At 43.4% G+C, this 23,767-nt stretch overlaps 1 protein-coding gene across 4 annotated transcripts in view; it reads left to right on the plus strand.

Moving 5' to 3' along the window:
- The window catches only part of Sec24b (SEC24 homolog B, COPII coat complex component), a 74,492-nt gene that overhangs the window by 12,575 nt on the left and 38,150 nt on the right, over window positions 1–23,767 (plus strand). The window contains exons 2-5 of one of the 4 annotated variants that reach the window (XM_051185507.1): window positions 1,661–2,404; window positions 8,783–8,926; window positions 11,917–12,039; window positions 21,887–21,991. In XM_051185507.1, the coding sequence (XP_051041464.1) occupies window positions 1,661–2,404; window positions 8,783–8,926; window positions 11,917–12,039; window positions 21,887–21,991 (1,116 nt within the window). The remainder of the gene's footprint in view (window positions 1–1,660; window positions 2,405–8,782; window positions 8,927–11,916; window positions 12,040–21,886; window positions 21,992–23,767) is intronic. The other 3 variants (XM_051185508.1, XM_051185509.1, XM_051185510.1) reach the window with 3 other exon arrangements.

Below are 23,767 nucleotides of genomic sequence, written 5' to 3' on the forward strand. Positions count from 1 at the left end.
CCTGACACCAAACCTTTTGTTTAATAAACCATGTCTTCTGGAAGCAGCACTGTCCAATTTAAATTCCTTCTTTTCCTTCTTGTAGTTTTGAAATTAGCTTACAAAGTTGTGGCTTTCTACAAGGCTGGTTCCCTCCCTCCCTTCCTCCCTTCCTCCCTCCCTCCTTCCCTCCCTCCCTCCCTCCCTCCCTTCCTCCCTTCCTCCCTCCCTCCTTCCCTCCCTCCCTCCCTCCCTCTCTCTCTCTTTCTCTCTCTCTCTCCAAGATTTATTTATTATGTATGTAGTGTTCTGTCTGCATGCCAGAAGAGGGCATCGGATCTCATTGTAGATACATGTTAGCCACCATGTGGTTGCTGGGAATTGAACTCCAGGACCTCTGGAAGAGCAGCCAGTGCTCTTAACCTCTGAGCCGTCTCTTCAGCCCAAGGCTTGTTCATACATCCTTAGTTTTGGTTAGCCAGTCTGACACTACCCTTCCTGTCTCCCATTCCCTTGCAGCCCCACTCCCCCCTTCTTTTAAGTCAGGGTCTTAATAAATATCATTGGCTGGCCTGGAACTCTTTTGATCATGCTGGCCTTAAACTCAAAGCTATCCTTTCTGCCATGGACTTCAGGTATGGTGTTATAGGCCAGAAGAGGGCATCCCGTCCTTTGGGACTGGAGTTAACATTGTGAGCTGTCATGTGGGTGTTGGGAATCAAACCTCAGACATGGGTCTTCTTGGAAGAGCAGCCAGTGCTCTTAACTGCTGAGCTATCTTTCCAGCCCTGATTTCATAGTTTGTTAAGGAATATTGACTTGAAAGCCCATTGGTTGTGTCTGTCACAGGTTACATAGTCAAACTATGAATTATTACATGGTCAATAGTGGGCTGTCATCTCAAGACTGCATTGAATCTGAAGGACACTTGCATGTCTCATAACTCAGAATTGAGTTATGAGACAGACAGACAGACACAGAGAGAGAGAGAGACAGACAGACAGAGAGAGAGACAGACAGAGAGAGAGATAGTAAGACTAGGTTGATCTTGGACGTGGTGTATTAGCATCATTGATATTTCTTATGCCATAAGCCATGAGACAAGGTAAGGGAGGACAGCTCAAGGGTTGGAAGAGCAGGGAGATGGAGATGGGGATCGTTAGGGATCATCTTGGAGTGTAGCTACATCACTGGTTCTCACCCTAATGCTGTGACGCTTTAATAATATAATTTAATCCTCATGTTGTAGTGACCCCCCAACCATAATACTATTTTTGTTGCTACTTCATAACTGTAATTTTGCTTCTGTTACAAATTGTGATGTAAATAATTTTAGATATAAAGGTTTGCCAAAGGTGGCTATAGCCCACAGGTTGAGAACTGCTGAGCTACATGATAAACCTGTGACAATGTGTTTCATTCATAATAATGCTGGGGTTATTGAGAAGTAATTAATTGGGTCAATATTAGAGAGGAGCTATTTACATATTATCTCATTGTTCAACACTATAGCCCACAGGTTGAGAACTGCTGAGCTACATGATAAACCTGTGACAATGTGTTTCATTCATAATAATGCTGGGGTTATTGAGAAGTAAGTTAATTGGGTCAATATTAGAGAGGAGCTATTTACATATTATCTCATTGTTCAACACTGTAAATAGTTGGTTTTCTTTTTCAGGTCCAGCACCAAGTCAAATGCAAGTTCCATCTGGGTACGGGTTGCCTCATCAAAACTATATGGCCCCCTCAGGACATTACTCTCAAGGACCTGGGAAAATGACCTCATTGCCATTGGATAGCCAGTGTGATAACTACTATTCTCGTCCATATACAGTACCAACACAAAATGTGGGGACTCCCAGCTCAGCAAACCAACCAGGAGCACAGCAAATGTATGGCAGAGGTCCTCCTGCCCCTCACGTGGGGGGATCCACTCCAGGATCTTTCCAAGGAGCTCCGGCCTCAGCATCCCATTCGTATACGAGTGCCTCCCAGCCCTATTCCTCCTTTGGGAATCGCTACAGTAGTAGTCCGGCCACGTATTCTGCCAGCTCTTCTGCTTCTCAGGGATACCCCTCTACGTGTAGTCATTATCCTATCTCAACTGTTTCTAATGTCGTGTACCCTAATGTTTCATATCCCTCACTGCCTGCCAGTGAGCCGTATGGGCAAATGCTTACCTCACAGAGTGCTCCGTCTGCCAGGCCACTTAAAGAATCGTATTCTGGCCCCAGCACAGCTATTACCTATCCATCACGACCTCCGCCTCCTCCTTCCCAGCATCACCAGCAGCAGCAGCAGAGTCATTCAGGATACAGTTCTGTACCATGGTCAGCTCCTGGCCTTCCTCCCGCCCAAGACAATCTCATCCGAAGCCAAATGGGATCCTTGGCTCCAGCCAACAGCCATCCTTCGAATAATGGTAAGCTGCGTGTGTGCGTGCACGTGTGCGTGTGTGTGTGTGTGCGTGTGCGCGTGCGTGTGTGTGTGTGTGTGTGTGTGTGTGTGTGTGTGTGTGTGTGTGTATCCCCCAAGCCAGGAAATATTACTATGTATCTCTGGCTGGCTTGGAACTATAGACTAGACTGGCCAAAACTCAGAGATCCCAGAGATCCACTGCCTCTGCCTCCAGAATGCTCCACCATGCCTCAACCTAGATAGATAGATAGGTAGGTAGGTAGGTAGGTAGGTAGGAAGGAAGGAGGTAGGTAGGTTGGTAGGTAGATAGATAGATAGATAGATATTAAAGTGTTCTGTTTCTTTAGAATACTCTTACTTAAATTGAAGTTGTGAACTTGAATCTAATGATGTGCTCTTGAAATATGTGCATGTCACTGGGCAGTGGTGGTGCATGTCTTTAATCCCAGCACTGGGGAGGTAGAGGAAAGCAGGTCTCTGAGTTCGAGGCCAGCCTGGTCAACAGAGGGAATTCCAGGACAGCCAGGTTACATGGAGAAACCTTGGTCCAGAAGAAAAAATAAATAAATAAATAAATAAAAAATTATGGTCAAGAGATGAGAAGGGATGCTTTTTTTTTTTTTTTTTTTAAAAACATTTCTTTGTTTTATAAAACATATGATTTAAAAACTGTTCAAGGTACCAGGCTGGGGAGGCAGCTCAGACAGTACAGTGGAAGGCACTGAGTGTGATTCCTGGCACCCAGGTTAAAAAGAAAACAAGCAAACTAAAGGCCAGGTGTGATGGTGCACCTGTGATTCACTGCAGTGTGATATGGAGGGTGGGTCGCTGGGGTTGGTTTGCGTGGCAAGCTTTTAAGGCAGTGGACAGCACCTGAGAAACCTCTGTCATACACACTCCTGCATGCACAACACATGAACACACACACACACATGCACATGAAGCATTAGCAAAATAACATCTTGGCCAAGTGAAGCATTTACCAAATATTTTGATTAAAAGAAATTACTCTTGAGTAGTTCTTGAATTGTGATATGGATAGCATATGATAAAGTAGTGGTGTCTCTAACGACATTTTCCTGTGTACGGTGTTATACAAGAAACATCTGAGAATTTTGTATAAAAATGATTATGTACCCTTTGTGTAGAGGATTGCTGCACCTGTGACACTAATAGTGGCTGGTAGTGTTCTGTTGACATCTAGATGATGTATCTGACAAAGAAATATAAGTTAGAAAGAAATTCTGTGGCTATACTGGAAAATGTTCAGAAAAAAAGCAAATAATATAAAAGAAACGGATTTCTTCTGGCACCTTTGGAAAATGCAGATTGTGAGAGGAGAGCAGCACACTTTTGTTGTTACCCTTCTCTTTCTGAATCTAAAGCTACTGTTGAATTTCTCACTCTTACTGTGTCCGTCCTCCAAGCCTAGAGGATGAGAGACATCCACCTTGTACAGTTTTCCCAGTTTCTACCAGCTATGACATGGGATATGTAAGAGGAATCTTTTTCTTTTAAACTTTATGTTTTCGATGTGTATAGTTTTTTTTTCCTTCCTGCATGCACATTTGTGCCCATATGCATGCAGTTTGTGAACACAGAAGAGAATATCATGTTTCTTGGGACTGGAGTTGCAGATGCCTGTGCGCCACTATGTGGATGCTGGGAACCTGGGTCCTCTGGAAGAGCAGCTAGTGCTCTTAAGTGCCCAAGCATCTCTCCAGCCCCACTTACTCTCTTCCTTTTTCAGAGGAAGTAATAAGGGGAAAGCATTTTTCTCCAAATCTTTAGCCATCAGTGGTGTAGTTACAAGGTGATGTTGCTATGGGTGTTCAGGAACACTTCATGATGGACACTTGGGGGATGCAGGACCACATCTGGCAGCACTGTGATAGACACCTGGAGGATATAGGACCACATCTGGCAGCACTGTGATAGACACCTGGAGGATACAGGACCACATCTGGCAGCACTGTGATGGACACCTGGAGGATACAGGTCCCAGCAAAGCAAACCAAACCAGAGGGAGTGACTGCAGCTGCTCCAACAAGTGTGATGCCAGAGAGAGGGTAGCACTTCCTTCAGAAATTTGATATAGCTGGAGGAGGGAAAAGAAGATTCAAAGATGGAAAGTTGGTATGACAAGACTCCAACTTGAACACCTTCAATGACGGCCACAGTTCTATCTGAGAATGGAATCTCCTACTGGGTCCTAGAGAATCTTATGTGCTAAAAGATAAGGGTTATCTTTTCTGTTGGCTTTTTTTTTTTTTTCCTTTCTTTCTTTCTTAAGAGAGAGAGTCTCACTATGTAGTATTGATGGCCTGGAACTTGCTAGGTAGACTAAGTTGGCTTCATACAGAGATCCATCGGCCTCTACCTGTTGCTGGGATTAAAGACATGCCACCATACCCAGCAAAGATTATTTATTTATATCAGTGTTGCCTGCATGTGTGTATGTTCACCATGTGCATGCCTGTTGCCTGTGGAGGTCAGAAAAGGGTGCTGAGTACCCTGGAACTTGAGTTGTAAACAGCTGTGAGCCACTATGTGGATGCCAGAAACTGAACCTGGGTCCTTTACAAGAGCAGCAAGTGCTCTTAACTGCTGAGCCATCTCTAGCTACACTGAATTTACTTTTATAGTATTCCTTAAAAAAAAAAAGAAAGAAAGAAAGAAAGAAAAGAAAAAGAAAAGACCAGGTGTTGGTGGCACAGGACTCAGTCCCAGCACTCAGGAGGCGGAGGCAGGAGGATCTCTGTAAGTTTGAGGCTAACCTGATCTACAAAATGAGTTCCAAGATAGACTCTAAAGCTACACAAAGAAACCCTGTCTTGGGGAAAACAGGAGACAGATTCTCACTATATAGCCCTGGCTGGCCTTGAATTCTCAGAGATCTGCTGCCTCTGCTTCCTAAATGGTGCCTCACAGCAGCTATAATATTCTTTTAAGGCTACAGCTAAACATAGGTTGAACAATTTGTTTTGCATAGTGACAGTTTATATGCTTTTGCTTCAGCTTCAGTCAAATTCCCATTTTGAAAAAGGCAGGCTCTTTTTGTTGGCATGCCTCTCTGATCCTTAGTGTTGATAGATCTAGTCACCATCCCCTGGGTACTTGGAAGCCAGCCATGTGCCAGGGGTTCTTCTGATGTTGGGAGATAACAGTGGGCAAAAAGACAGACTCTTGTATTTCAAGCTTGCAGTCCACTTGTGGCAGCAGACGTCCACTACACAACAACAAATGCATACCTGCTTTGGCAGGGCAAGAAGCAGAGGGCTGTGGTTCTTGGAGAGCTCGCGGACTTTAGGGGAGTTTTCCTTCATGAAATGATATTTTAGCTGCAATCTGAAGGATGAATTCCTAATGTAAGAAGTAAATGGAGGGGAGGGGTGGAAAATATTTAAATGAAAAAAGCAAAACTTTAAAATTCTTCAGAGAAAATGTACTATATACTGTCTCCAGAACTTTGGACTGATCATGTTTTATAAAGCAAGCATGTATAATGCTAGCCACAAAGAGTAAACATAAAGAAACTCGGGTAATTTCTAATGAAAAAGTTTTTATCTTGGAAGATAGTACAAAATGAAACGAACTGGAAAGTACAAACATGCACACACACAGTTTGATGTGGAAAAGACCACAGCTTTGAGAAACTATAATAGCAATCAGAGGAAAGCCAGAGCACATGCTAGAGTGGTCAAATGAGAACGCGACAGTACTGGGGCTTAGCGAAGATGGAAATAACCAGAAACTCTGTTGTGGGAGAGTAGAGGTTCAGTGTTTGTAGGAAAACATTGACATTAATGGAACAGAACATAGCCACACTCAGAAACACAGCTGTTTCAGGTCTGTATGCTTTAGAAATGACCGTCTCAAATTTTGTTCATGCAGTACCTGGATCTCAGTAAAATCCAAATGTTGATTCCTGGCCTAGGGAGACAGGGCTGACGAGTCTGTATTTGAGCAAGTTCCAAGGAGGTGTCTCATATGCTACCCTCACTAGGAAGGTCCAAGAGGTCACCATTTTCTCCTTTAGATGCATAGCACTCTGCCAGACGATAACGTGGTCAAGATACTGGGCACTAATTGCCTCTTGACCAAAGATCTGTTTCTCACTGGTGATGATGTCTTACGCTCCTCTGCCCACATCCTCCCCACTGAAGTTGTGGAACATGCATTGAGAACCTTGCCCTGGGGATGATGAGGTCTTCGGTCTTCCACAGTGGCAGCCTGCTTACTAAAAGTAGAGCAGCAGCCATTCTCTGACTGTCTTCCTTCCATCTCCTTTCCCTGTTATGCCCAACTTCTCTGTGTATTTGCATGTGCAGCAGAGCACATTTTGTTTTGATACCATATCCCTACACTTCTTTCAGTCCTAGACCTAAGTTAATTTACAAACACGGTTCTTAGATGGATACCCATATTTGTGCATGTGCTTGTGTCTACCCATGTACTATGTAGTCACTACTTTTGCCATAGGTTTTTCCAGCATTCTCTGGATGCTGGACTGACATCTTTAAGATTGTCCTGTCAGTGTTTTTACTATGAATCTTAGATACTGAATTCTAGAGGTCTAGCCTCTAGACCCTCGCTTAGTTTCATATGAAATGGGGCATCTGGTTAGAAACAGTAGACAAGGAGTGGCTATTAACAGTGGAAGACGAGAGTTTCCCTTGATGGCCCCTGGGGACAGCACACTTACCATTGCCATCCATCCCCTGGGAAAGTCACTGCGCAGTGAAGGCCTGTAACTGGTATTGAGGATTGTAAGCCCTTCGGGCTTGTCTTGAGGGTAAGGCTGCTGGCTTACATCTTGGATGGGCTTCCATTTCTCCTCTCCCTTGACTCCCCTGGCTAGAGCTATCATCAACCTGCGTTTGTATTTTCCTCTGTATTTTATGGCTGCCCCCATCCATCCTTTTGTAAATGTTCAAAGATCTCTCTTTGAAACAGAGTTTGTTGTTGTTTTGTTTTGTTTTGTTTTTCTGACACGTCTCTTGCAAAGGTACTGCCAGCTACCATCTTTTCCAGAAGTCTCCCACACCTTTTCCTAACTGCCTAATCTAGGTAGAAGATATTCTTCACTAATATGCTCTTCAGAATGAACAGAAAACATTATTGGACAATGTAAATACTGTTTATTTAGCTAAGATTAGATGTGACCAGTGTGGACTGCTTGATCTGTTACATCTTTTTGCCATTACAGAAAACTGCCAGCAGTCCTTTTAGTGTATTTTCAGCCATTTCTTGAGATACAGGATAAAGTGGGTGGGTAACCAAAGAATAGGAGGGCCATGCATTGTCACTTATGATTGGGTATAGAGAAGTGGTGACTTGGAGGCTTTTAGTGCTGCCACTCCCTACTTTTACATTGTTAGTTAGCATCCAACGAATCTGTTAGGAAATAAATTGTGTCCCCTCCAAACTCATAAGTTTAAGTTTGGTTACAAGGTCCTAATGAAGTCCCAGTGCAGAGTCTTATTGCAGAATATAAGTGTACCTGGATATAGAGACTTTAAAGAGGCAACTGTGGGGGCTTCATGGTTAGAGCACTGGCTGCTCTTTCAGAGGACCTGAGTTCAACTCCCAGAACCCACGTGGTAGCTCACACCTGTGTATAGCTGTAATTCTAGGAGGTCCAACACGTTCACACAGACACACATGCAAGCAAAATACCAATGTACATAAAATAAAAGCAAACCATTGAAACATAAAAATAAAGGGGCAACTGTATTCAAGTAAAGTCGTTAGGGTGGACCCACACCCGGTATGAGTGGTGCTCTTACAAGAGGATCAGAACTGGCCATGCACAGAGACCTTATGGAACTGAAGCGGAAGTTGAGCATCTACAGCTCCAGGGAAAACACCGAGACACCTCATTCTTGGACCTCTGACCTCCACCACTGGGAGAAAATAACCTTGTTGGTCCCTCAAATATATAAATAAATAAATGCATAAATAAATAAGTAAATAAATCCAAATGAGATGTGAGCTGATTTACAGAGTTCAGAGAATCCATTACCTCTTTCCATTCTACCTTTGTCACCATTGTGTAGAACGACAATCAAAAGTACTGGCCATTGGTTTGTAAAGAAAAACATTTCATTTCGTCTGAAAAGGTAATGACATCTTGGAATGTTTTAGTAAAACATGTCATTACAAATTATGAAAGCATCAAGAAACAGTTTTCCCACTTTGGGGGAGATGGTTTGTTTGGACCACTAAATGCCAGGTCAGTGTGGTGGCACTGGCCCTCCTGTGCTACTTCTCATCCACTGCATGTTAGAAAACTCACTGTAACGTGTTTCATCAGGGCTGTCGCTGTGGGTCAGATGGCTTCTTGTCTTCAGTTGCAGACTCTCTGTCTTGTCCTTTACAGAAAATGTCCAGCCCCCCAAGTCCAGCTCTGTAGTGTCCACAGTCTTGCCAGGACCCTCATCAACAAGAATGCCTCCTGCTCCGAGTCACCCAGTTGGACCTTTGCCCTCAGCTCCACCTCCCCCAGAGCAAATGCAGACCAAAGGTATGTGAGCATCTGTTTAGTTTAAGCATATGCAAACTCACATCTCAGTAGCTAACTTGAAAACATCAAACTGTATAACCGTGACTAACTGAAAACATGAAAAAAGTAATTTATAATCTGAACTCAAAATCTGTCAGTTTAGTCTTTCATGTTAATTTATTTGAGTAGATATTTTATATAATTTGGATTCACTAATCCTTCTTTCCTGGGATGTCAAATCTCCTTTCTTAAACCATTTAGACTTTTTTCTTTTTAGGATTAATCAGCCATCATCATCTTATTTTAGTGAACCTTTGTGTCTTGTTTGAAGAGTTCTGTGCTTGTCATTATTGTTAATCATCCATAATTTGGGGGAGGGTGAGAGGTGTCAAGGTGGGGTTGCAGCCTCTACTTGCATCATAGGTAGAACATGTAGTTAATTTAATATTCTTAAACAAGAAAGACCTGACATAGACTGTTTGCAACTTGTTTCTTCACACTGTCCTTTCTTTCCCAAGTTTTCTTGGTTACTTTCTGTATGGCAAAAGTTCCAAAGTACTGATGTTTCTGCCTAATCTGTATTTCGTTTGATCAGAGTTTGTGTTCCCAGTTACTTGGACTGTGTTAAGGACCATACTTACTATGTGTGACAATCTCTAGCCTTGACTATGAAAAAAAGTGTTATGTTCTGAATCTTCACTGCTCTGAAAAAGCAACGTAAGGCATTGGCTGCTTTCACTGCTGTTTGTTGAGTATCTGTAGCCAATGGAAACCTTTGAGTCATTTGATGAGATCATATGTTGTAAAATTTCTTACTAATTTGAAAGGAATCAACACCAAAAGTATTTGCTGCTTCCCAAAGCCGGTGAGTGTGGGCATAGAATCCAGTCCTTGTCAGTCTTTCCTCCCAGGGGCACAGTGGTAGGAAGACTTGGCTGAGCATGAACTTGAGCTCTGAGTGGTGCCTTCCTTCTTGTATCTTCCCCTTTGATGGCGACTTCAGTTAGCTTTTTACAAAGTACTTTGCCCCCAGACAGTCACAGAATTCCTTCCTTGCACATTTTAGAAAGTGAAGAAGCTCCTAACATTTATTGCATACTTAAGACATTCAAGATACTTTGTAGTTTTTCATTAATCCCCATGTTAATCATATGGCACAAGTCTCTGTTTTGCAGATTAAAGAAGTGAGATGCATAGAGTTGAAGTAACTTGCCCAAGATTACAGGTTATTAAGTAGCAGAGCAAAGGATTTCCAATTTAAACCATAACTGATCTTTATTGTTGCTGGCTGTTGACAAAGTCTTCATTTACCTAAGATCAGCTACTTGCATAAAAAACAGAAAAATATAACACTGGAGATGTGTGAATTTGTAGCACTTATTATTCATTTGTTTTCTAAGGAGCAGATTGCTTTTTGCCTTTGAGTAGATCTAAGATATAACTTACTTGTTATGTTAGTCAAGAATACTGTGGTCGTGCAAGTTACAGTCTGTATGAGTGGAGCTTTAGGAAGAGGTGCAGCTCTCCCTCTTTAAAAAATGTGACCACACTACTGCCATCCAGACTCCAGGCTCTATCTTTGAAGACTTAATAAACCACCCAAGAATTGAAAATATCCAGGAAGCATCTGTACTGAACGTATGCAGCCATTAAGTTTGTTATTGTTCCATAAGAAATACAGCAGAATAGGTACTTATTTAATATTTACTTCGTATTAGGTATTTTAAATAACTAGAGAGGATTTAGAGAGAATATGCATAGATTATACATATACCATACTATTTTATTAAGACTTTTTTTGTGGAAGCTAGGCATGGTGGCACTTACAGATTTAATTTTTGTATGTGTGTGTGGTGTACATGTTTGCATGCATGTTTCCCTGTGTGAGGGTAGGGGGTGTGCATATGTAAGCCTGATGGATGGATGTCTCCCAGTAGCTTCCCACTTTAATTTGAGGCAGGGTTTCTAGCTCAACATGGAGCTAGACAATTCTGTATGGTCTTGCAAACTACCACACCCCAGGGATCCCCTTTCTGCTGAAATGTCCCTCCCTGAGTGCTGGGATTATAGGTGGCTGCTCCACCTGACCAGCTGGCGTATGGATTCGGAGGGTGTGAGCCCTGGCCTTCCTGCTGGCCCAATAAGTTCTTTATGTTCTCAGCCTCCACATAAAATTCTATTCAGTATATCTGGGGAAACACCTGGTGGTTCTAGAACACATTCCCATTTAAAAAAAAAAAAAAAAAAAAATCAGGTGTGAAGGCACCTTCATTGACTCCCAGTGCTACAGAGGAAGACTGTATGACCTCTATAGGTAGAAGGAAGACACTAGAGGTTGCAGACAGAAAGCCAAGCCAGCCTCAGCTGCACTCCAGGTGTGAAGCTAATCTGGGTTACACTAGACCCTCTGAAAAGAACTCTGAGTGAGAGAACAACTGATATTGATTTCAGATCATATACATAAAACAGTGGTGGCAAATATATACAGCATTTATGTATATGTTCATAGCAGGTATGATATGTCCAAGCATGTGATACACAGGACTTAACTTAATGCATTTGAGAGTAGTAACTACTCCATTTTAGAGATTAAGTGAAAGACCGTCAAGTTAGTTATGGGAAGTGGATGAAGACCTGAGTGAATGTGTAGTATTTAACATGAGCATACCAAGACTCCAATGCCTTAGACTCGTGGGAATTGGCAAAGCCTTCCCAGGTCAGGGTCAGGGTCAGGGTCAGGGAAATGGCAAAGCCTCCCCCTGGTCTGAGCATGAGCGGTGACAGTGTGTGTGGAGAGCATCGATTGCAGCTCTCCCTCCTGGATGTTTACGCCAGACTGCTGCCTTACAGGGACCTCCCTCCAAGACTAGCTAACCCCATGCTGAGTTTCCGGGTTGCTTAGTAAGTGCTCTCCAGCAGAGAGAGCAAAGCCTACCTGGTCTCAGCTTTTCTGTATGTGTGTCTGTCATTTCGTCAGTGTCTGTAGTTTCTTCATTCCCGCGTCACCCCAGTCAGGTTTCCAGTACCTAGCCATGCTGGATGTGGCAAGTGGCGCCTGAACAGAGACCCTGGACTGTGGGGAGCTTGCATCGGTCGGATGAGGGAACGCCCCCCAGAGAAGTTCGCAATTAAAGGTAAAGATAAAGATAAAAATGAAGCAGAAGTTCGCAAATAAAGGTAAAGATAAAAATGAAGGTAAAGGTGGGGTGCAGTTGTAAGTGTTAGGTGTAAAACACGGGCAGGCAGAATCTAGAGACGGGCAGTCATATGTTAATACTCTGAAGGAGTTTGGGGGGAGCTGTGAAGGTGTTCTTAGACTTGTTCAGGAGACATGCCTTTGGCTTCCAAAAGAAGGGACCGGGAGTTGGTCTACCTGGGAAAAGAGAGGGAAGAAGCTAAGGGACACAGGGCTGAACAAGCCAAGTGTATTGCCATTTTCCCATACAGTTTTTGGAGTCCTCTGTGTGGTTGCATAGATCTATGGTTGTTTCCTCAGAGGAAGGCAGGCTCTTCAGAATTGGATCTGCAGGGGCACAGGGGCAAATTGAATTCACAGCGGGGCTTGCCCTGACCTGCCTGGTGCCCTGGATCCCAATATTGAGCAAAGTGATTACGAGGATGAGGATACCCAACCTAGGGTGAGATTGCACTTTGGGTCTCGGCTGCAGTGAGTTCTAAGGGGGCGTAATGTCACTCCTTTACAGCAAATCTTGTTAGGCTGAGAAGTTTGAGGAAGACACTAATTGTATTAATTGTTCTCTTGTGTCTGAGCAGACCTGATCCACAAAATTCAAACCACATGGTGTGCTATCATGAGACTGCCTTTTCAAGCCTTAGAATAGATCAAGCAAGCCTGTGTAGCCTGTGGGCCTGTGGCCCTGTATACCCACGGGCATGTTCACCCTGTCCTGATTAGCTAAGCATGGCGAAATCTTGCCTCAGCTCAGAGGGTTAGCTGCTGTTCAGGGCTGGGTTTCAGAGTTATGTGAGGCCAAGCACAATGTGATCCAGCCCATGGAGCTGCTATAACCACATGCATGTTCCTGGGTCCAGACTTAGGAAGGAACCAATTACACATCCCTTGAAACTTACCAACAGGTTAACATAGCTGCCATGAGATAGAGAGAGAATTGCCCTCCAAAGGGGAAAAACCTTATGGAGAACCTTGGGCAGAGCCAGAATTGTAGCCGGCCTTAGCCTGGTTCTTTTAAGCTATGGTACCTCCAGATGGCTGGCCCTGAGACAGGAAAGGTGCTTACCTGTCACTTGTCTTTTGAAAGTGTATGTGGACATATGTCCTAGCCACCTGCAAACAATGTCTCTCGCCTCAGTCCTTAAATAAATTATTTGCTCGAGAAGGGGGGAAATGGTGCCTGTAACGTGTGGAAAAGTGGAACATTTTACATGTGATTGCTGCCACATGGATTTCAGATTTTAATAAAAGCATGTCCCTTTCCCTCCATCTCCCATGGTCTGCACAGCCTCCCAGGTTTATGCCCAAGATGTCAGAGAGGGATCCATTGAACTAACAAATGCCGTTTATAAATGGGTATTCAGCAGCAGCCTCAGAGAGCCTGGGAAATGGCTGATATCCCTTCACTAGGTACTGTCACCGAGAATTGGCAGGCCAGACCAATAACCCTCAGCCACCAAAATGCACCGTTGATCAGCTCTACTAGGCAGCCTCAGGTAGTGGGGCTTGAACCTCAGTTCAACCCTTAACATGAGATGGGTCCAAGCCAGCAGGCACAGTAGGACTTATTTTAGGCAGAAGCAGCCAGAGCCTCCAGGGACTGCAGATTCTCCCAGGGGTAATAGGTGGCATTTGTGCAGGGGGATTAAGGTTCTGGTTCAGTTACCTCAAACTTGGTTTGGTACTACACCTAAATTAAAAATAGCACACCTAGAGATATTCTCTAATACTAAGCAAAGAAAGGTGCTCACAGCTTAGTCCCATAAAGATGGGGGTTTTGGGTCTCCAAACCATGTTACTAAGTTCAAGGAGTAACAGAAAAATATTCAGAAATGAAGCTGAACTTAAATGGTAAAGCTTTTCTTGAGCTTAATGATACCAGGGCAGATGTGCCCAGGATTGTGGGATGATGTGCTGGCCTCCAGCATAGCCACTTCAGCCAATCACAACCAGCCTACAGGGAGTCGGCAAAGTGTGGGCATCATTACAAAGTTCTCTGTGATCAGATGTCAGGATGCTGGAGGTCATCAAGGTATTTTAGGCTGTATACCCTGCAATATGCTTGTGACTTTATGGGGCTGACATATCTGAGCAAATGGGAATCCTTTTTTATAGCCAAAGCCGTGCCATTATTAGTTAGTACACCAGGGATTTAATCCTTTGTGGGGTTTGAGTAAAATATAAGTTGCAACTACCCCCATAAATCCTCAGGGTAATTATAAAAGCCTGAGAGTAGGATGTTGCATGACTGCTGGTTTTCACTAGCAGCCTTGGTCAGTGCTCCATGGCATGCCTGATGGAAATTCTCCGCCCAGATCACTTGGCCCACAGAGAAAGCTGTCTGGGTAGATCAGTGACCACTCAGAGGGGGGAAATTGCCTCTACTGCTTTGGTGGAGAAATAGTCACAGGGCAGACACATAGACCAGTTCCTTAATCCCTAGAACACCCCTGTCTTCAGCATAGAAAAAGAAATCAGATAAATAGAGGCTGCCATAGGATTTAAGAGCTATAAACACAGTCATGCAGGCAGTGGGCCCAGGACCACCATCACCTATTGCCACACCATCACATTTTTATTTAATTATAGCCGACTTAAAGTGTTGTTTTTCACCATTTGGCTACATCCTTGCTATCTTGAAAAGTTTGCTTTTACCCTTCTCCTGCCTAATCATAGTCTGTCTGCACAGCTCTTCCTCAGGGCGTGAAAGCAGCCCTGCTGTGTGTTAGGAATTTGTTGCTGGAATGCCAAGGGTCACTGTGTGGGTGATATTCTTATCAGTCATCTGACTCATCTGAACTGGCAGTGAAGTTTGTTGGTCTCAAAAAGAGACCTTTAGATCTGTTTCTCCAAAAGAGATCCAAAAGGCATCTCCATTCTGATACCTAGGTAAAATTGTAGCTGAGCATGCTGTACGCCCTTAAAAGTTAGAAACTTGAAAGGATTTTCTCAAAACTGAATGATTTTCAAGGAAATTGGGACATAGAAGTGGCTCAGATCTGTACAAGAACTTTCTCCATTTTCCCACAATTTAGGAGGGACACTGATCCCTCTTCTCCATGCCATGCTGCTTTGAGGCTAGGGCGGCTCTACCTGTATGGCCGGGGCTGTGTGCACGGACATACATGGCTGGGGCTGTGTGCAGGGACATACATGGGTCCCAGGCAAGCCTCTTTCACTAGCAATCCTAAAATCACCCATGACCCCTACTGTGGCACATTGGCAATCGAAGAGCATTTTGAAATAGTTGGATTTAAGGCATTCCTCATCCAGGGTTTTGAAACTTTGCTATGAGTTGGTGGCAAGATTAATCTCAAAGGGCCTTAGCCACACTACAGGAATGCTAGGTAAAGAGCCAGAAGTAAATACCATCCCATATTCAGGTCAACAACATTGGCTCTGGTAACAGTCTCTGTCTGCCAGTGCTCTTTGGCTGATTACCCTGGCCAGCTTGATTGTCGTCTTCCACCATCCAAGATATACTTACTGTACATCTATTCATGGGGCTATTTTCTTGGTCATACAATCTTAAGCCCTTGCTTTAACTAGAGCCGTCCTTACAGACACTTCTGACAGCGTTATAGCTGCCTACCACACCTACTTGTGTTCTGAGGTGCAGCGCACTCAGTGAGCTGAACCCTGCAGTCTGTATAGTTCTGGGTGATGTCGCCTTCCCTTCTGGCAGTATTTACAGCCAATGCCTCTATGTAGTAGGAGTTAGGCAAGCCTATGTAGGTCGGGCACCAAATCAAGAGCTATACCACCTCTTCCAGGACTCTGAAACTCTTGTTTCCATGTCAGAGTCCTGCTATGTTTGCCATATTTGGCCACATTCAGCTCTCCCCGGGCCATTGGCTGACACCTTGGTCTCAGGGTCCTCGCTCTGCTTCCCTGTTGCTACCTTGATGAAAGCCTGTGATAGTCGTTCTCTATCATCAGAGCAGCTTTTTACAAAGGGAATTTGCCATTTCCTGAGAACAGGCTAGGCTACTAGTTAAGCAGTGCACCCACTACAGTCTTTTCCAGCCTGCTACGTACGGTGGCAGCATTGACCCCGGAATGTTAGTCCCAGTGCTGTCTGGCACATGGATGTTCTTCATGCCATCTCCTTTGGGAGAGTAAGTTTGTGCATGTTTCTGTTGCTGTCTGTTCTCATGTTTGTATCCTGTCTACTCAGGGAGGTTGCCAACATACTCTTTCTCATTGTCTTTTGCATTTGCTGTTATGGGCCATCCAGAGCTCCTCAAGATGGCCAGTGCTCCTGCTTACACCTCCTCTGCATTAAAAAACTTGTACCCAACACGAAATAGCTCACAACAAGGGCATTCCATACAATTCTCAGGGACAAGTGACTCAGACAACAGTTAGAAAAGCAAAAGGGGAAAATTCTCTGCCCTACCAAGTCTCTAAACGGCTTTATTTACATTAAAATTGAATTCGTATAGAAGATGGCCTTATGGCCACAAAATAGTACTGGTCCCCAAAGGACAGGGAAATAAAACCTAAGATGCTGTGGAAACATGTCATGACAGGAAAAGGTTTGGCCTGTTCCCCGTGCTAATGTGGGGAAGAGGGTATTCTTGTGTCTTCCCTGAAGGTGTGGAACAGCCACTTTGGGTACCTTCAAGGCATCTAAAGAGCTGTGGATGCAGTGAAGTTCCTGGTTGCAGGTGTGAAGAGACCGAGACTGGAGCCCACAGAGAAACCCAAAGTGTGGCCCTTGAAGCCAGTCGAGCGCTCTCCAAGGAGGAGGCCTCCTGCACAAACTTCAAGGAGGGCGACACCACCAACATGGGGTCAGATAAAAAGGCTGATGCAAATGTCGGAGGAGGGAGCACGAGGCCTGGGGTTGGGAAATAACCCCGCGGCTATATTTCTGATGTGTCTGGTAATCATATCTATCCAGGTAAGTCCAGTCAGGGGAAAAGCCTACTGGACCTACAGTGTCCGGCCACTGCCTTTTCATTTAGTGGCTTGGTCACATTCTTCCGTGTCTGTTTATACTGATGACACCCTCTGTAAACCCCTGGAGTCCTTGGTGGGCTCTCTTCAACTATTAGGGGTGAGCTACAACCCTTAGACACAGACAGACTTTAATGTCACACCGATGACCTCTGACACATGTGATAGCAGCCCCTCATAGCAAGAGCAGATCGATGTGATTGGGGAATGAACCGAGGCCTAACCCTTGAGTGTTTGGACCCACCATCACAGGGAGGATTTGGCCCAATTGTGTCAGCATACCCTAGGAATGCAGAGGCCTTATGTAATATTGTTGCTCCTAAACCACAAAACAGACCTGGACAAGCTTCAAGCTTCAGTCTGTTGGACCTGTTAGGACACTTCTTTCGCTTTTGTTGGGCACAGCGGCTGTTATGTTCTTCCCTCTTCTCATCCTTGCAGTCTGGTGTTGAGCATTACAGCGAACCACCTCTGGACTAAGCGTGGAGAGTCATCGTGAACACCTAAGAAATAAAAAGGGGGAGATGTAGGGAGCAGAGGAAGGCCTAAGTGAATGTGTATTGTTTGACATGAGCACGGCCATGTCAAGGACCCCAGTGCCTCAGATCCATGGACATGGCAAAGCCTTTTCTGGGTCAGGCTCAGGGCCAAAGCCTTCCCTGGTCCAAGCGTGAATGTTGACAGTGTGTACAGGATGCATCAACTGCAGCTTCCTCCTCCCAACTGCAGCTTCCTCTCAACTGCAGCTTCCTCTCAACTGCAGCTTCCTCCTCCCAACTGCAGCTTCCTCCTCCCAACTGCAGCTTCCTCCTTCCAACTGCAGCTTCCTCTCCTGGATATTTACAGCCTGAGACTGTTCCCTTACAGAGACCTCCCACCAAGACTAACCCCTCCTCCTTGTGCTGTACATAATAAACATGCTGAGTTTCCGGGTTGCTTAGTAAGTGCTCTCCAGCAGAGAGAGCAAAGCCTACCGGATCTCAGCTTTTCTGTATGTGTGTCTGTCTTTTCTTCAGTGTCTGTAGTTTCTTCATTCCTGCGTCGTCACCCCAGTCAGGTTTCCAGGACCCAGCAGTACTGGGCACACTGGTTAATAACTCCCTAATTGCTAACAACTAGAATGTGACTGAACCTAAACTGCACCCAGAATCCCAGTTGTTTTTTTCTTGTTTGTTTGCTTGTCTGAGACAGGAGCTCTCTGTGTAGCCCTGATTGACCTGTAACTTACTGTGTAGTCCAGGCTGCCCTTGAACTCACACTCAGTATCTCCTGAGTGCTTGCAGAGTCCTAGTGTTTATCTGCACTGTCACACTGCTCATCTGTTGAGTATTTTTTTTTACTGGTTTTGCTCTGCTCTCACAGGACACTTTGAAAGTAGTGTTTGCAGGCTGATAAAAGCAAACTGCCTCGCTGTCTTTAATCCTGTGGCCTCACCTGAAGGGGCCCATGCCAGAGAAGTTCTCTTCCTAAAATGCTTTGCCTTTACCTGCGGCATCTTCAGAAAAGAAGTCTTAAGTTTAAGGAGTGATGACACTTTCTTTGTAGCTACCCAGAGAGATTTTATACCTCAGTGCAGTATTTCAGAGTGAGTTGTAGGTGAGTCGGGGCTACTGTGTCCTTTGTAACATGAGGGGAAGGCTGTTAGCAAGGTACTTCTTCAGGCGGAAATATAGTACCATCAGAGTGGGCATTCAAAAGAGAGCTTATTATAAAGCTGCTATTCCTGTGAGCCTGTGTGAAGTCTTCTAATGTGTGCCGCTCTAAAGATAACCCTAGCAAAGATGAAAGTTGCTCTGAAATCAAAACTCTTGAATTAAAAATAAATAAATCAATCAAATACGCGAAATCAAGCAAATACGCTCTACAGTGGGTCGTTCTCTTGGGAGACCAGCTAAGTTTCTTTCAGCATAGCTGGAGTGGGGACGATTAAGATAGCTTTTGTTAAACTGCCCAAAAGATGTGTTCTGAACAAGACCTGCAATAGTAGGTAATTTAATCCAGATATGCTTTTTGGTATCACCGCTCTTGCTGGGTCAGACCTAGGACACGACACGTGCAGAAGAAATTCGGAAATAGGAATTGGCAAGGAAAGTATATTTATTTAGTTTGGACACTGGAAAGGAAAACAAAATGAGTTTTTCTTCAACTTCCTTAATAGCAGTATTCCGTGTTTAACAGGAAATATGTCCAGAAAGGTTCAGGCATTATCAGAGACTTTTCCAAGAGCTCAGTAGGAGAACCCCCAGAGAAATCCTGTCCCTGTTGCAATGCTACGGGGGAGTGGCCTCTTACATTCTGGAGTCTGTTAACTGCGGTGCTCTTCGTTATGTTACATCCTGTGAAGTGCTCTTTGCCTCTTGCTCTCATTACATTCATAGCTTGTAAGTCTTGGCTAACCCAGTGCTTTAGGATGTAAGAACAGTAATGTTTGTATAGTTCTTTGGCTGGTTTTGAGCTCTAGGAGGCAATGTTACAGTCTTACTTTATGGTTGACCTAACCCTTGTGTATTCATTTTAGCTCTTAAAGAGGGTTTGAGTAGAAGCACTGTGGGATCCCTGGATGCTGTTATGGGGCAGTTAGCCGCTTTGTGGCAAAGGCTGCCCAGTGTTTGCATTCTAAATATACTCCACATACCTGAAGCAGGACCTTTACATGTGGACTGGTCTTATTCCAAAGCTATTATTATTCTTTTGTGGTTCTGAAATGTCATGTTCTTATCTACTAATATTCCTAAACTTTTAGTGGAGCTTATTTGAGCAAGCAAAGGTAAGCTAATTTCTGAAAATATTAAAAGTCATGGTGGGAGAAAGGTATGTAACAGTTAATATAGTAAATGGACAACTGCAATATATTCTAAAGTCTACAGTACATAATATTATTCTCTTACTTAAATGTTTGTTTCAGTGAATTAAATTGTTGCTATATGAGTTTTATCATTGTTTAGCCATCTTATTTTCTTTCAGCCAGGGCTTAGAGTCTTTCCTAATAATTGAAATAAATCTGTTTAAATCTGGAGAAGAAAATATTTATTTTATAATATGTATATAAAGTTGCTTTTGTATGATGGCTTTTTTGAGTAGCATCATCAACAACCTTACCAATGCAGCCATCAAGACTGGTTCTCTTCTCGCTGCTTCCTTTACTGGCCTGTCTAGAATACAACAAACAATATGTTCTTTGTCTTGTGTCATCTTTGCGCGCGCGCACATACACACACACACACACACACACACACACACACACACACACACACACGTGCACGCGTGCGCACGCGCGCGCGTCTTTTAGAGTACTAATAGCCCATTGAGGAAGTGTAACATTTTAAAGTAAGTCATTAAATTTAAGGATTTCTTCTGTGAGAAACCTTTTGCTATTGATCTCTTTAATCATAATTTCCTTGTATATTTAACTTATGGCCTAATGTTAGCTAAATTTTTATTTTAAGTAGGTGGTTAAAGGACCGTGTCACTGAATTCGGAAGACGTCAATTTGTCATGTAATTTGTGAACCTATTTTATGTGGTTTTACTTTCTCAGATGAATTCAAGATAACTGCTGTTTTAACTGTATTAAATTTTCCAGCTAGCCAAGTATGATAGTTCACTCCTGTAAGCTCATCACTTAGTTTGCTGAGACATAAGGAGTACTGTGAGTTCAAGACCAGTCTGGGCTATAGAGTGAAACCAGCTGAAAAAACAAAAGCAAAATAAACCCCAAGTCAGCAAAGCTAGCAGATTTCCCACAATGCTCTGTGTTAGTGGGAAGAACAAAAGTAAAAGTTACTTTTACTCACCTACAGATTAACCTTGGCTTTCCTCCAAACTCAAATGTGCTTGTTAACCACTTTCTTACTCTCAAGATGAGTTCTGTTTACCTACATTAACCAAAAGGCCACCCGAGAAGTAACAGCGAGAGCATGCGAGGCAACAGAGCCTGTGATTGGTGGCTCTCCACAGTGCTTCCAGCACCTACTGGGTGTTCGTGGAGATGCCAGCTCTGTGTCTGCGGTTTTTCTTTTTCAAATAGAACTATGAGATTTTCCTTGTAAGCATGTGTTTACTCGTGTCTATAAAGTGTTGTCATTTCAATGTTAGATTAGGTGTATTTTCCTTTAAAATGTTATGGATGTTAATTTTATCTTATTGACTTTACCAGACTAAATAATAATATGTAGTAACTGTATGACAAGGGAAGTCTAATCAGGAAGCAACACCAGCCTGTGTGTCTTTTCCATGGTCCGCCTTCTTACTGGACCTCAGACCTGCACTTCTGTCATTGTGAACCTAAGGGCCATAGTGTCCCCACTGAGCAGAGAACTGTGCTCAGTACAATTTTTAACTGTCATCCTTTTCCGTCATGGCAACTGAGTTACTACCAAGGTGACATTAACATGCAGGGGGAACCTAGTATGGAATGTATTTAGCACTCAGCCATACAAATTTAGTTCAGGTGAAATGATCACTGTCCCCCAGGAAAGCATGCTCTCCAGGGAGGGCACCACCACAGACCCAAGGCTGCAGATGGTAAATGGAGATGACCTTAAAATATTTTCTGAGAACACCACTGTGGGTTCCAAAGTCAGCGTAATATATGGTTCTTTTTTCATGCTTAAACCAGTTAGTTCAGATTAAAATTGCTTTACTAAACTGCTTTGCATAGGTTTTTCTAATGATTCTGGTTTGGTAATAATCTGCTGATATTAATATGCATGCTGGGATGTTCTTTGGAATGTCAGAGTTCTTTCTCACTTTTAATGTAATGTCAAGATTTATTTCCTTGCCTTTCCTGTTGGTTTGACTCTTGTGTTTGTGCTTTCCACTTTACAGGCATGCAGTATGGTGACTATGTTAATAATCAAGCTAGCTCCACACCAACTCCCTTGTCATCAGCTTCCGATGATGAGGAAGAGGAGGATGAGGATGAGGAAGCAGGTCTGCTTTAGCTTTACACAGTTTCCATCTCTGCCTATTTAAACTGTCTTTATTTTACAACCTACGCCTTTAGAAAATGTCTGAAGACTGAGCAAATTGAAGAGCTCAGTTTGGGTTACAGAGGTTGGCTCACTTGACTGGATTGCCTCTTTGATGATGGTTGAATGTTTTCTTCTTTTAGACATGCCTGTCTTCCCAAGCTGTGTGCAAAGGAGTGAGACCTGACTGGAGCCCTGCTGATTGCTGTAGCACCCTTTAGGAATCATGTTTTCTGCTTTGCATGCTCCTTCACACTAATCAAAATGAGCTGTGTAGACTCTGTAATGTGATAGAGAAGTAAGATACTGTCCTCTGGGGTCTGGGTCCCCTGGGCTCTGTAAGCGTGTACTTAGAAGTACCACCTCAGCGTTTTCCTGCTCATGAAAGAGCAGTTCATATCACATCCACTAAAGAAGGTATATGGTTGAGTGATGACAACCCACTTCATTCTATTTTAAACTTGATAGGTGGAACACTATATCTAATTAGTTCAGTTCTCCCACTAATATTAACATTTGGAGAGTAAGTGAATAAGTAATGCTCATTCAGGTTACTTTGTGTGACCTCGATTTTCTTTCTACTGTATTTAATATTGATGGGAGGATTTGCTACAATTTGTCTAATCAAAAGCTGCTATTCTTTGTATATGTTTACAAATATTTGAATCATTTTTTTGCTTTTTTTGTTTTGTTTTGTTTTTTGTTTGTTTGTTTGTTTTTCGAGACAGGGTTTCTCTGTGTTGCTTTGGAGCCTTTCCTGGAACTAGTTTTGTAGACTGGCCTCGAACTCACAATCTGCCTGCCTCTGTCTCCCAAGTGCTGGGATTAAAGGTGTGCACCACTAACACCAGGCCCTAAAATATCTGACTCTTGAAACATGATTTGAGGGGGATTAAAATAAGAAATGTCAGTTAGGAAGACATTTTCCTTGATATATAAAAGTATCATTTATTTTTCAGAAATGTTTTCAGTTGTTTATTTTAACATGATTTTAGATTTTTGACGTTTAAAAGAGATTCTCATATATGTTTTGCCCAAATAAACCACCTTCTTTATAATTTCTTCATGTATTTTTTCCTTTATTGTTTGAAAGTAAATCACAGGCATGAATTCTACCCCCAAATACTACAATGTGTGTGGCCTGGTCAACAAAGTGGTACAGTTACAGGAAATTGACCATTGGGGCAGTAATGTGCAGTAATTGCCATGGCCAGTTCTTAGTAATTGTCCCAATTTCACTTTTTGTAGCTGTTTTCAGGGCCTAGGGTCCAGTCCATAATAGCTCATTGGACTTAGTTGGTATAAATACAAAACACACAAAAGCAGAGCTTTTGGGTCAAAGGGAATAAGAGAGAATTTATTCAAAGCCCAATATGAGTAACTGGCTTAGGAACACAGATTCGGGTTAATACCATGTTCCATTGGTAGTATCAGAACAAAGGAAGTCAAGTCAAGGAGCTTTTCCAGTGTATTGGTGGAAACACCAGGCAGGTAGGATACACAGCACAGCGGGGGGTCTCTGCTGTGGGTCTCAGATACGATCTGATTGACGTTCTTTTTGCGTTGGTGGAAGCTAAGAGTCTCTTTGCATATTCCAGAAGGGTTTACCCAATAAGTCACTGTTAGGTCACAGGCAAAGGTGGGAATTAAATAGCTAGTAGGGAGTGGCTTCCAGCCGGTAGCACCCTTGCTTTCTAAACCCTTCACTCAGTCTCATAGCTCATTTAACACAGGTATG

This window comes from Phodopus roborovskii, unplaced genomic scaffold (genome assembly GCF_943737965.1).
Source record: "Phodopus roborovskii unplaced genomic scaffold, PHOROB, whole genome shotgun sequence".
Taxonomy (NCBI): domain Eukaryota; kingdom Metazoa; phylum Chordata; class Mammalia; order Rodentia; family Cricetidae; genus Phodopus; species Phodopus roborovskii.